The 13,833-nt window shown below is 43.8% G+C and overlaps 1 protein-coding gene across 16 annotated transcripts in view; it reads left to right on the top strand.

Moving 5' to 3' along the window:
• srcin1a (SRC kinase signaling inhibitor 1a) overlaps positions 1-13,833 on the top strand; it is a 103,471-nt gene that overhangs the window by 29,652 nt on the left and 59,986 nt on the right. The window contains exon 1 of one of the 16 annotated variants that reach the window (XM_069525718.1): positions 7,432-7,737. The exons of 14 other annotated variants lie outside the window; for them this stretch is intronic. In XM_069525718.1, coding sequence (XP_069381819.1) covers positions 7,638-7,737 — 100 coding nt within the window. In that variant the 5' untranslated portion in view covers positions 7,432-7,637. Of the gene's footprint in view, positions 1-7,431; positions 7,738-13,833 lie in introns of those variants that run through there. One more of the 16 variants, XM_069525721.1, reaches the window with a different exon arrangement.

The raw sequence follows: 13,833 nt of genomic DNA, 5'->3' as shown, positions 1-13,833 counted from the left end.
ACCACCTGATGACCCCCTGCCCTCAGACTCAGACCACCATCCTCCTCAGTTTATTTCCTTCACACTCTCAATCAATATATCTTTAACATTCTCACTACTTTTTATTCACACTGCAATAAGTATTGTGACCTCTGCAACAGCAATTACAAACTTTTATTATAGCTTCTGTGGACCATGCAAACTGCTGATTATGGTACTTAATATTTATATTAGGTATATTAGGTTTTTAACTGTGTGTTTAAATGTGTGTTTTTCATGGTCTCTTTATAGAGAGGCATAACAGCTCCCCAAAAGAAAAGCCAAAGTGTCACAATCGCCCCCTGGTGGCTGTATATAGGCCAGACTCCCTCATGTGAGTGGATCAAATTAATAGGTCCAATCAACAGTGCTACTTCTGGTTGGGGCATGAAAGTTGAAACATTTAAAAAGAACCATAGAGTGTATAGAAAGATCGAGGACGCATCTCCATTTCTGCCATCCTGCACTGATTGCGTCATAAAAACCTGAGCGTCATAAGAGTCTGAAGAATTTGAAGAACAGTATGTTGGATGCACAATTTGTTTGTTGTTTCTGTGATATAGAATACAATTTTCCCTGAGAGCATTGTGTATGATTAACTGTCTCCTAAAATGACAAACTGAAGCAAACTGTGAAAATCTAACGCTGCCCTCCCTCACACAGATGGATTCTCTCAGTGAATTATCTGGAGTCAAATAATACACCTCAGTTGTTTTCTTGCTTCTCAGAGAATAGCTCATAAGGCGAGGGAATGCTACTAAACAGCAACTGAGGCCCCTTGGCTTAGAATGCGAGCGAGCAACAACATCCGCATTTTTTTCTCAGTTTGCTTTGTTTTGTGCTGTTGCGGTAGTCTTTTACTTAAGTAAGAGGAACAAGCTGATGGGAGTTTCCCTCTGTGAGCCCAGAATAAACAGACAGTCATGTGATTCACTTACATTGTAGCTTTTTAAAGAGCCTAACATGGCTCGGCTGTCTGTTTTGGATTCCTGGTGGACTGATCGCATCTAATGTTAATGTTAAACCGCAGTAGCCGCTCGTCACTGACGGAGAAACTCACCCACACGCTGACTGACACATTCAGCCGAAATACAAAAGAAGTTGATTTTCATCACAGTCTTTCAAAGCGGCTGACTCTTTTATGCCATGTCTGACTTGGGTCATTTGTCATAAGGGTGCAGGAGCCAGGGCTATGGGCCCTCTGATCACATAACACTGAGTTATAGCAGCCCCAATAACATTGGATTACTGCAGTGTGGGCCCCAGTACAGTCAACAACACCTCTGAGAGAAACTAAGGAAAGGAACAAAACCCTTGATGCTGTCAGGGATGAGGAGAGATAAAAAACAGATTAGTGGAAAATATGAAGAGGGACAGAGTCATAGAGACAGTGCAGAGCCAAAAGAAGTGTGCTGACGTATAGGAGTCTGTGTATAAGTGTAAATAGCTGTACCCAGGGCAATAATAATGGTGTTTGTGTGTGTGTGTGTGCGGGAAGTTGGGTGTGAAAAATCTCAGCGAGGGTTTTCAGGGTCGCTGGCGTTCATTCTCTTGTTCTGCCTCCAGTGGAGGATCAAAGATCGGCAAAAGTCCAAAGACACTTTTTTTTTGTAGTGTCTTCAGACTCTGTGTGCTGACCTCACTCCACGCCAGCTCAGACACCCCAGGGACTCATGGAGCTACAGTATTTCTACACCGCTCACATCGTCAACGTCAGCTCAGACCTGAGAATCATAAAACACTTGTATATATAGAAACTCTTTGTAATCCGTCTCCTTACAGACCGCTCCGTCTCCATGACTCAAATCCGTTGTGAGTGCGTCAGAGAGATTACCTAAATGATACTCAAGTGTCCTTCAATGAGGCAATCTGAACAGCCCTGCCTATCCATTACTGTTAGCGTCATGATTAGCTCGCAGCCTCAGCAGATCCATCCATCCCTTCTCCCTCGGCTCTCTGCCGCCTTTGCACCACTGTCGAGCTTTTCTTCCATTTTGTACTTTTTTTTTTTTTTTTTTTTTTTTTGCTGAGTCCAGTTCTTATCGGCTGAGCATTCTCTTCCAGCTTCCTCTTATCTGAGGCACAGCTCATCCCTGTAGGGTAGGGAGTTGCCCTGTGTGGGCAAAGTCAGGGTATAATGAGACAGATGCTTCTTCCTTGTGCAGCCATCCTCTCGCGCAGAGATACCAGCTTCATCCTTCTCCCCCCAACTTTTTTTTTAATCTTCTGCGTGGGACAGACTGTTTACGTGCAGCATCAAAATAAGATCTGGTCCAAAAGATTTGCTGTTTGGTCATGACAGTTTCTCTCTCTTTCCCCCTCTTTATCTCTCGGTATCTCTCTCCCTCACTATGCCAAATGTCGAGATGTTGAAGACAAGACGTTGTTGAACCAGAACGGGTCAGAGTTAATTAGCAGCAGTGTGGGAGCAGTTCTGGGCGGCCGGCTTATCTTCTCCTTCATAGCTAGACACCGGTCAACCTCACCCACAGCAATAGGTATTGCTTCTCCTTTTTGGCTCCGTCACCTGATGCAGCCGTCACTTATTTCCACCTGAATGAGGTGGTTTAACTTTTTGTACAGTCAGAATTTCTACTCCAGGATGCATACAGCATTCTTTATTGAGGGTTTTCAGTGAGACGATATGCTGTATTCTTGATTTTTACAGCTATACTTTCAGTATCTCTGGGTTTGTTACGATGAAATTTTTAAGGCTATTATTACACTTTTGTAAACTTGAGTTTTTTTTATTTGTCAGCCTCTGCAATTCACTGAATCTGCTAAAAACAGACATAATTGCTGCTATAGTACAACATGTAATTGTGTATACTGTAACAGAGGATTTGATTCATATTCCCCCTGCTCTTACTTGCTTTGTTTTCCTTGGTTCTGACACTCTTTACGGCTCTATACCACATTGCTGTCTTCACCAGCCAACAATCTATCTAATCTGTTTTATAATTTCAGTCTGTATGTGGCTCGTATATCTCCAGAACTGTTCTTATTGGCTTCACAGAATGCGTATTCTTAAGGGCCCAAGGAAGTGAAGTGTCAAATTTGGACATACGATGCGCTTAATATTACTAATATAATGAGCTTTGACCTCACAGTAACCGGTGCGCTGTAGCAGCAGCCCGCATTGGGACTCATCAACGTAAGTGACGCTGTCTTTCAGGACAACCGCGGGTCACTTTTACAGTTTCAGAAAGAAGACTACAACCAGCTTCACCACAGACTAAACAGCCAATTCTAAATAGGCAGGTTCAGAACAGGCACTGCAGTAGAGAATGTGATTTAAACCCCTATAGTAAACCACATGCTTCACAGAAATACATCACAATGAGCTATATTTCTTTAAATTTATGTCTGACACAGATGGTTACACTCCATCTGTTGAGCTAGTGGGTCAGCCTGCATGTAGGGTTGACATAAAAAAGAGGGTATGGTTTTGATGATTGAGGTATACATCAGAAATTTGATATGTTTTTAGGAACCTGCTATGTATGAAAACAAACTGTGTAAAAGCCTTTAGGTTAGTGCATGCAGTGGTTATGGATCGAGTGAACCATGGTTCAGCCTTTTTACCTGTTTGATGAACCTGGAATGAACCTAAATGGAAGCACCTTTACATAGGATTGCTACCTTTAAGCTTTTAGTTGGAAACTATCCGCTCACACATCACATTGGCACCGCACCTCCGAGAACACAAACACACTGAGGCTGAGAGGAAATGTGGAGGAAAAGGAGTCAAGCGGAGGTAAGACAGTGGGGAAGAAAACAATTGGAGGGAGATGGAGAGAAATGGAAAGATGCAGGGCCGCGATAAGTGATGCTGCGTTCAAGAGCAGAGACGTAGCGAGCGTACAGAGGCGGGCAGGTGGGACAGACGAGGTAGAAAAGGGATGTGGAGGGTAGGACAGTGGAAAGGACAGGAGAGCTGAATAAACACGGGGATGATTGAATATGATGGAGGGAGGCGGAGATGGGCTCTGTTTTCCAGATGCCTCCCTTCTCAAGATAAAGGGAAGGAGGGAGCAGTCGTCCTCTCCGGGGAAATGTTTAGAGGAAGGAGGAAGAGGAAGTGGGGAATAGGATGAGGGGGCAAACGGGGGGCAAGTCGAGTTCTATGGTAATACGAATAGCAAAGAGCAGGGCCGTGTTTTGAATGGCAGAAGCAAGATGGACAGTATATTGTAGCCATTGCTCCATAACCAATTATGGCCTGTAATGGCCAAATAATTTATTTGCTGATAGAGCATAATTGCACGTCAGAGGGTTTGACTGGTGGTAACTGAGCTAATAAATCTCAGATGATTTACTGCAACCACCCACACACACACACAATAATTTAATGTGCACAAAAGAAGAGTGTTTAACTATCTACGTCCTGAATCACAATTCCCTCTCTACTGGAACATTAAGTAAACCTGTGAGATGCTAATGCAATTAATGCACGCTTGCTCTGTACACAAATCAGAATAATTAAAAGGTCAGAGAGGACACAGTCAGCCATTAATATCTCATCTGTATGTATTTGTAGTTGCTAAATTGCTCGGTGGGTAGAGGGCTGTTTTTCAAAGGTAGAGGATACACTGTTTTGTTTACTTGCTGTTTACTTGTCCTTGTAAGCCATTAGCTCACTGTGTTACCTTAACAACCTCCTTTTGCCCTGTCACTTATAACACAAACACACACACTACAAGTACCAACATAGACAGTATGCTTGCACTAGCACAGCATATCCACTGCAAAACATGCATGTGCTTATAGGCTGATGTGTGTGTGTGTGTGTGTGTGTGTGTGTGTGTGTGTGTGTGTGTGTGTGTGTGTGTGTGTGTGTGTGTGTGTGTGTGTGTGTGTGTGTGTGTGTGTGTGTGTGTGTGTGTGTGTGTGTGTGTGTGTGTGTGGGTGGGAGAAAAGCTGCATGTTCAGCAGTTGTCAAGCCCTATGTGGCCGTTGTTAACCTTGCACCACTCAGCAGGTGCAGCCGGTGAAGTATCTGTGGGTGCTATCTGCACTACAGTGAAGGTGGTGGTGGGCCTGTGTCTCAGAATCTCTCTCTCAAACACACACACACACACACACACACACACACACACACACACACACACACACACGCACACACACACACACACACACAGTTAGACTTTTTTTTTTCTTTTATGGCAGCCACTTTAATATGTGCCTTTAAATCATGTACGTGCAGTAGCCGATGTGCAACCTCATTCCAAACAGTCAATCAACATTGCTGCCATTTTTACAACATGTCAGTTTCTCCTACACTGGCAGGGAGGGACAGTGAGCTTTTCAGAGTTCAGATTAATCTTCTTCCTCGTGAAAGGAAATAGTCGTAATTTTTCAGTCCGTCTTAAAACAATAATTACTGTGGGAGCCCAAATAACCGTTGAAGTAGTTTTGATTCATTGGAATCCTCCCGTCTGGTTCATGCTGCTCATTAAAAGAACCGTAACCCAACACACTCCCAGTGGAAGTGATGGGATGGGGAAAGGTGTATTCAAAATATTATCTGCAGCAGCTTCAGCAGTCTGTCAGTTTGACACATCAAGCGGACACCTTCCAATGTCGGATGTCAACTTTAATTTTTCCTAAGTTACGAGTTACTGCAGATCATAGTCCAGGGAAAGAAAAAGAAGTTATCTTATTTTATAAAAATGCAATAATTTAAAATACGCTTCATGTACATTTTTTGGTATGTATTTTTTGAACAATTTAGAATATAATGATTTAAACTTAACCACTAGGTGTACGATTGAGCAATACTTTCTAGCATGTGCAAACAAGGTCCCACACATGTGATACAGTCACACAGCCAGTTTCTCGATTTTTTAGTTAATCAGACAAATATGACAAGAGATGGGTTTGTCAGGGTTTGAGGTTATATCCATGTGTACAAGAAAATCCACAGGCTAGGTGCTGATATAACACCCAATGGCAGCAGTCATTCAATTATATTTAAGTATTCTGTATGAAAATGATCAGGATAATTATTTCAGCCAAACTAGAACTGAAAATAGACCATTAGCTTATGAAGCTTGTTTTCAAATTATGAAAGGGGTGAAACCAGTAATTATTTTCATAGTCTTTTAATTATTCAACTATTTTCTCTTCAAAATATCAGTGAATACTGAAAGATATTGGAAAACACTAAACATTTCTACATGTCTTCAGACCTGCGGTTGTGAATCCAAAGATATGCAAGAGTTTAGCTTCAGTCAATCAAGAGATTAATTAACAGGATAATTGTGTGGAGTATGTAATATTGCAATTTATATTTATATTTACACTGCACAGCCTGACCAAACACTCAGACACACAAAAAGTCCCAGCTGATCATTAATTCTGAAGCATCTCTTACATGCAGAGAAACACACACACTGACACGGAGCAGATTCTCTCCCCCGTGCATTCCTTCTCTGCATGCACTGCTTTGTGTTCAGGGGTCATCACCTTGACGGCTGCCTTGACCTCTCACTGCTTCTCATGACCCCCCACAGGTGCATATCCAGACTCGGTCTAACATGTTAATTAAAGATCTCTGTGCTGGAAGAGCAGAAAGCCTTCGCCTTCATCCACCTCTGATCTGAACCGTGGTTGCTGCATGGTCGACGTGGACCTCAGCTCAGGCCCAGTGGTGCTCATTAATGCACAAATCCTCTCGCCTCCCTCAGCCTGTGATTGGCTCGCTGTAACTGAGCCTGGAAGCACCCTGGGGGCATTATGTGTATATACACCACTTTGATGGGGCTCTTTTTATTAGAGTAGGGTCGTGACGCAGAGATTGACGATCTTCTCTATTCCTGTGGGCATGCGAGGAGTAAGCTCTGCCACTATAGATTTCAGAGATGGACGAAATTACATTTAAAGACTCTTTCTCAGGGTTACTAAGAGAGGGGCGAGGCGGGGAGAGAGGTCGGGAGGGAGAAGTGGAGGCAGATGGAGGCGGAGGGGGAGGATGGGGGAAGTAGGCAGGGAGCGGAGGTGTTGCCGGGGCGACAGGAGAGAAGGATGAAGTGGGACGTGCCAGTGAAGCATCAGTAATCTGCTGCTCTGGCTAGCTGACAGGACACACGCTCGTGCACACACACACACATGCAAATACGTTTACACACACACACACACACACACACACAAACGAACAAACTCCTGCTCAATCCATGGCCTCCAGCACAGGACCAGCGCACGCAGGTCTGCAGTCAGTGGCCAGCAGGAGGCGGCCAGTCTGCAAGGTGTTTCAGGACCACAGCCACCATGTTATCTCCTGCGAGCTTGGCACGACCACATCCGTCGTCATAATGAGGGAAATTGAGAGAGAGCGAGGAGTGAGCAAGACCGACAGTCAGGGACACACAATCAGACAGAGAGAAAAGAGACAATGTTCAGAACTGGCAGCCTTACTCTCTCACACACTCTCTCTCTCTCTCTCTCTGTGTCTTCCCATACTACTCCTCTCTCCCATCACTTTCACAATCCTTTTGTCCCTCCCTGCCTTCCCACTCTTTGAATTTTTTTTGTTTTACTCTTTTGTTTCTCTTTTTTTCCACACACTATTCTATCTAAGGCACTGTTTCAGTGAAGTGGCGACTGCAGGCAGGGGATGAATGAGGAGTTGGGTTGAGGCATGGATTGACCCAGACGTGAAAAGGGCGAGGCGTAGAGGGCTGAAAGGAACGCTAATGGAGGATACTGGGAAACCCTCAGGTGGGAGCGCATCAGTGGTCCCGTCTCCTTGTTCTGTGTCCGGGTCCCGCTTGTTCTTCCTCTCTTTTTTCCTTCTTCTGTCTCCTTTCCCCCCTCTCACTTTGTTTCAGGGCATCTTTTTTTGAGTTGGCACATTTGCTTGGATGCTCGTGGTATTTAATCTTGATAACTTGCAGCATTGAGGGACTCTCTCTGGGTGCGTGTGTGTGACAGTGTGTTTGTGTATTTGTGTGATTGCACTTATTGTCATGAGAGTCACGTAGCTCTGCTGTCTGCCTCTGCCTGCCTCCTGTATGTTCAAAGGCTGTGGAGCTCTGTGGCTCCTCCAGGACTCAAGCTGCGGCTGCTGCCGGTGCCTCACTCGTGACAAGCTTCTTCACAAACTCTGTCATGGCTTCCCGTGCGCCCTGTGGGACTTTTTAAGTCATTTGTAGCCAGTCAGTTTTAGTTCATTTGATTTCTGTTGTTGCCTCTTCTGCTGCCACTCTGATTCATATGCTGATGCTTGCGAGAGTGATTTTTTTTGTTGCTGTTGGAGCTAATTTGGATTCACTGTTTGGCTCCTGCTATCCCTTGAATATCGAGCATGTCTGTTTCCAGGGAGATGTCAGCACGCCAAAATAAAAGCCCCCAGTCAATCAGCGTTGCCACTCCCTGTTCCAACTCTCTGAACCTCTGTCGCCTGCTCGTATTCAGTGACAGTGTGCGATCTGTGGAATCTAGTTGGACGATGTGAGCAGAACAGCTGGGCCAGCTAGACTAGTTATTCTTCATAATTATACCACTCTAATGACCCCAGTGACAGTGAGCGTGCATGTGTGTGCGTGCAGCTCGGTAGCCACAAAGCTCACAGAGTGATAAGGACACTGACAAGCAAGTGGGGATTTCTTTCTCTAGATATTTGTTTATGATGACCTACTCGCCGCCTTTGCACACTGACACAGCAAAATGACGGTAATGAGTGTGTGTGTGTGTGTGTGTGTGTGTGCCCGTGTGCTAGAGTTCTCATTAGCCCACAGTCTTTGGAGTCAATAGAGGCCAAAACCTCTCCTCCCCACTTTTGTCTTTCGCTTCACAGCACACTGAATCGCAATTTAGGATGTGCACGAGCGTACGTGTGTGTTGCATGAGTGTGTGAGTGAGAGAGAGAGAGTGTTGGTGTCTATATGTGCATTGATCCGTGATTTACTACTTGGCCTCCTCTTGCTCTCTTGTGTTGTTGCTTCTTGAGAAGAATATTTCACCCCCCCCCCCCCCCCCCCCCCGTTAATTAGTCAAGTGAATCTCCAGAGTTTAAACCATTATTTATTCATCATGCCCTCAGTTCGATCTTATCACTGAATTGAGAGTTTGTGTGTGTGTGTGTGTGTGCGTGCATGTGCGTGCGTGCGCATACGCGTGTGCGCATTTGCGATCAATGCCAGAAGGTTGCAGGGTTCACAAAGTCAGCATAATACACACACACTCAGGTGTTAACTTTTAGCGAAGCAGCAGCGACAGAGATTAAAACACAGTGAACTTTTCCTGCATAAATTACTTTTCCACATTTACTTCTTCTAAACACACCTACGCCATTGTCTTCTTAAAATGAGTTTAAAGGATTCGAGACAGCTGGAGAATCAGCAGTGGGAGATCAAAAGTGAGCGGCTGACATTTGCATTTGTACAGGGATTCCTTACATCTGTTGAGCAGAGGCATGCATAGTGTGCGTGGTGATGGATCATAGCCATATGGAGGTGTAGGCATACATGATGGAGGACGCTTGTGTGGCTATATCTTAATATAACACTATACCTTCTCTTTGGACTATTTAATTGCATAGTTTTTAAAATATAAGATAATAGATGAAAAATCCTTGGGCTGTATGTGAATCAGGATGTGAGTGGGAATGTCTTAGTTGATAATGCCTGAGGAATTGATAATGTTTTTCTTTTTCTTCAAGAAATCCTAGCTACATAACTTGGAAATTTTCATGGCCTCTACCCATTTATTACAAAGTGCAGTTCACTAGATGTGCATACATATGAGATGTAGCTCAGTGGTAGAGTGCATGTTTTGCATGCAGCCCTGGATTCAATTTCTGGCATTTGCATTATACTTTATTAGCCACTTGACCCCACTCGTAGGGGTTTAATCTATAGTCTGCATGCTAATATGCTGAATCTGTAGGTATTAGACAAAATTTTGGGGCCTTCTCGATTCCATTTCCAATTTAACCAATCACATTTGAATATCTCTAGTAGCAGCTGTATGAGTTTGTTTGGTATGTGTTACATGACAATTTCCACACACAGAACTATAAAAGTGTGCATCTTGCAGCCCAGAAACCGTCAGCCAATAACTGAGTCACACTCGTCTGGGCTGGTTCAAAAGTAGCGTTGCTGACTTTTTTGCACCAGAGCTGAGAGTCGTGCCACTCTGTGTCGTGATTCAGCTAACAAGCTACGAGTTGAGTCTGGGACTTTTAAGCCGGGGATTCAAATCATCAGCTTTTAGGGTCAGATTGATGAAATGGTTGTGATTTTTCTAGTGCCCAAGGTGACATCTATAGACTGCACTCCATTGTGAAAAGCCTGTATAGTTAACAACTGTATCAAACAGAAAAGCAGTAAATTCTCACAATTGAGAAGCTGGAAATATTGAATGTTGCTGTCTCTGATTAAACCCTCGCCTTTCTCCAGGCACAGGTTGAACTTGGAGCTCGGGATCTGCCGTGTTTGTCACAACCACGGAGGAGAAAAGCGAGATGTGAGGGTGAAATTGGTCGTGAAGAGAAAGGAGAAGATGAAGGGCTGTGGTGGCAGTATTTCTGAGAGTTCCCCCTAACCTCCACTGCGATGGTTTCGCTTCATAGATTCTCTCTCTCCTGCATTGTCACAGTGACTGTGGGGATGGGCAACACATTGGATCTACTATCTATGAGCTGTGGCAATTTTCTTGAAAAATTGTTTTACCTCTGCTGCCGCACTTTGAGATGTTCCAATGGATGCACCGCACATGAAATCATATTAACAACATGTGATGCTTCACTGATCTTCATCAGGAAGCTCTTTCCGCTGCCATCCCCCCACAAAGGACACCAGAGTTCAGTAAGAGACATTCATGACTGAAGCTGGAGATGACTCACTGTCTTGTTCAAGGACATTTCGGCACATTAAATTCAACTTAATTGTTGCACATAGTGACACAGTGCATTAAAATTACAAATTTGTAAAACACTCCAGCAACATCAGACAGTTCAAAATACCACTAATTACAATCTGTTGGTTGAAATGTTGTCTTTTATAGCTGGTTTGAAAAGCATAGTGGATATTCTTTGATTTTTATGTTCATGTGGTGAGTTCAACACAATGTGGAGATTCACCAAGGAATCACTGGATGATTTCTTGAACAGCGCACTGGTTGTATAGTGTGATATTGACCGAATTGATTGGTGGATAACAGTGCTTTACATAAGCCATTGATGCAATTTGTTGTCAGGACCATAAAAGTCCATGTAGGGATCGCTGGCACCACTGTCAAAACTCAGGGACCACACAGGACTACAAGCATGGAGCTGTTCCTACTCACTTCACAGGGATTAGAAAAATGAAGAGACATAAATAACAAAAACAGAACAAAAGTGCATAAATATGTACAGGTTCTGCAGTATGACTGACTCACTCTCCAATTTTTCTGTCCAGAAATTTGCTAAACATGAGTGTCAGCCATAGAACAGGGAATTAAGAGAATTTAGAAAAAAAAAAGAAAAGTATTTTGCTCATACCTGCTGTCACTGATTTCTTTGCTCCATGGAAGCAGAACATGGACAGATCCTGATTTTTATGTTTATATGGCAAACATGTTAACAAACCCGTTGCTTATTTACACGTGAGGGATGATGGTTTTACTGTAAGCCCAATATTCACTCTTTGTTAACGCTGTTGTTGTCTCTACCAAGTCCTGAGGGAAAAATCTGCTAAATGCTCAGCTACGTTCACCAGCTGGCACAGTGCTTGGTGCTGAGCCAGTGTAGTGTACAGTGGGTTTACTGCTGTGACCAAAAATGAGGATATGAGGTCAGGAAAGAACTCAAACAATTTTGGTGCAGATCCCGATCAGGGCCAGGCTTTTTTTCCACTAACATTGCAACATAGGGTGTTTTGACATTTTCAATGATTTATTAGAGAAAGATTTATAGATCTTGATGAAATCAGACATGTTTGGGTGATATTTATGAAAGTGCACAATTTGGTGCAGATCCAAATAAAAATATGGGTTAATTCAAATGTGATTTTGTAAGTAACCTCCTGCAGAGGTATGCATTCTGATTATCATAAAAATGCTCAAACATTTTTACGTGTATACATTATGTCTCTATGGATTATATCACTTGGGAAAGTCAGATATCACTAGAGGAGGTGGCAGTGATGAGCAACAGGATCAGACAGAATCATTAAACTAGTCATTAGTAATGATCACTCTGATTTAAAGCAGCCTGGGCTGAGCTATTTGCACACAGCTTCAGGTCATGATTGAGCCATAGCTCTGTGCCTCCTTCATTCTATCCCTGGGCCCAGTGACGGCTTTATGTTCCAGTGATCCACTGCGCATTTGGGTCAAAGTTCCATGCTGAGGTTAGCTGCAGGTCACCTCAGAGATATAGGTTTTTGTAGGATCCACGCTGAAGAAAGGGGAGACGGGATTTGTGGAGCTTGAAATAGTTTGAGTGTGGGGTGGTGGTGGGTGATGAGGCTGAGGCCAAGCTGTAGCTAGAGGTACAGATGGGGAAAAAAGAATGGAGCATTTGCAAACATCTGCTACGAACTGGCTGGAGGGTGAGAGGAACAGCAGGTCATAACCAGATGTCAGTTGCATGATTTTTTTTTTTCTGTAATTAAAGGTTGTCCGAGTGTTGCATTTTGAGGAACTGTATAGAAAGGATGCAGTTAAGAGTGGAGCGAGTCTAAGAGAAACAAAGAAGTTGAGAACATGCCGTGAGTGACTGACAAGCTTTTAAGTGGGAACTTGAAATATCTCAAAGGCGTCCAGCGAAGCATGAAGAGATCTGCCGTCAGAACTCGGAGTGAAGTGAAAAGGCGGCCAAAAAGAAGCCGAGATGGAGAGATTGGGGAGAGGGTTTTTGCTTTTGAGATTGTAAAAACAGAGATGTGTAAAGACAGTGGCTTCAAGCATCAGATAGAGGTCAGTTTTGTGTAAGTGCCAGGTATGAGCAAGATTCTGGACAGCGTAAAGAGGCTGTGAGAGACGGTTGATCTTTAGGGACGCTGACTGATGAAATAGTTCCTCGTTTTTGGGAGATCCATCTGTTTGTCTCTCTGGAGTTTTCCGGTGAGATTTATGTCCTGCCTTCAAATCTTTGACACCTTCCTGTCAAACACTTGCTCCAAAGACTATTTATAACCAAACAACTACTCACAAACACTAATCAGTCTGCAGGTGAGAAATGGGTTTGATAGGACACCTTGCACACTCTGACTTCCTCATTGCCATCGCTCACCCAGCCCATGGCCCCAAAGCCTAAGTCTTCCTTAATTCTTTGTTTTGTTTATTTGCCTATGTATAAACCACCTCCTGACTCACTCTTCCTCACCAGTACAAACCATCCATTTGTCTCCTCTTCATCAACCTCTTTCTGCCAGCCTCTGTCTTCCCAGTTTTGTCTGTGGCTCTCAGTTATCTTTACTTAGCTTCTCTCGCTCTCTGTCGCTTCCTTTGTCTCTTCGTCTCCCCTCCCTAGTTGTGAGTCAGTGCTACTGCTTACTGGATTAGCCATGGGCCGCTCTGCCAAGTGCTCTGGGGCTGTGGGGCAGAACACTTAACCATTGTCAGATTTCCGTTTCATTGAGCCAGCAGGTGGCAGGATGAAAGAGGCGGAACAATCACTAAAATAGAGACATGTCTTGACGTCTGTATTAATATTACATGGTGGCTCTATTCTAACTTTTCTGGAGCTGGGTCTCCACAGGAGTCCTGCTTAAGCTCCATAAGGCATGATAACCAGTCTATGTGGATTAGTCCAGAGAGACAGATTTCCCATGGGCGTGATTGGCAGTGTGAGGTCTGAGAACTGAAGGAAAACATCCAGTAAGATAG

This window comes from Paralichthys olivaceus, chromosome 5, assembly GCF_024713975.1.
Source record: "Paralichthys olivaceus isolate ysfri-2021 chromosome 5, ASM2471397v2, whole genome shotgun sequence".
NCBI classification, from domain to species: Eukaryota; Metazoa; Chordata; class Actinopteri; order Pleuronectiformes; family Paralichthyidae; genus Paralichthys; species Paralichthys olivaceus.
This window is presented reverse-complemented; position numbering and strand designations above follow the sequence as displayed.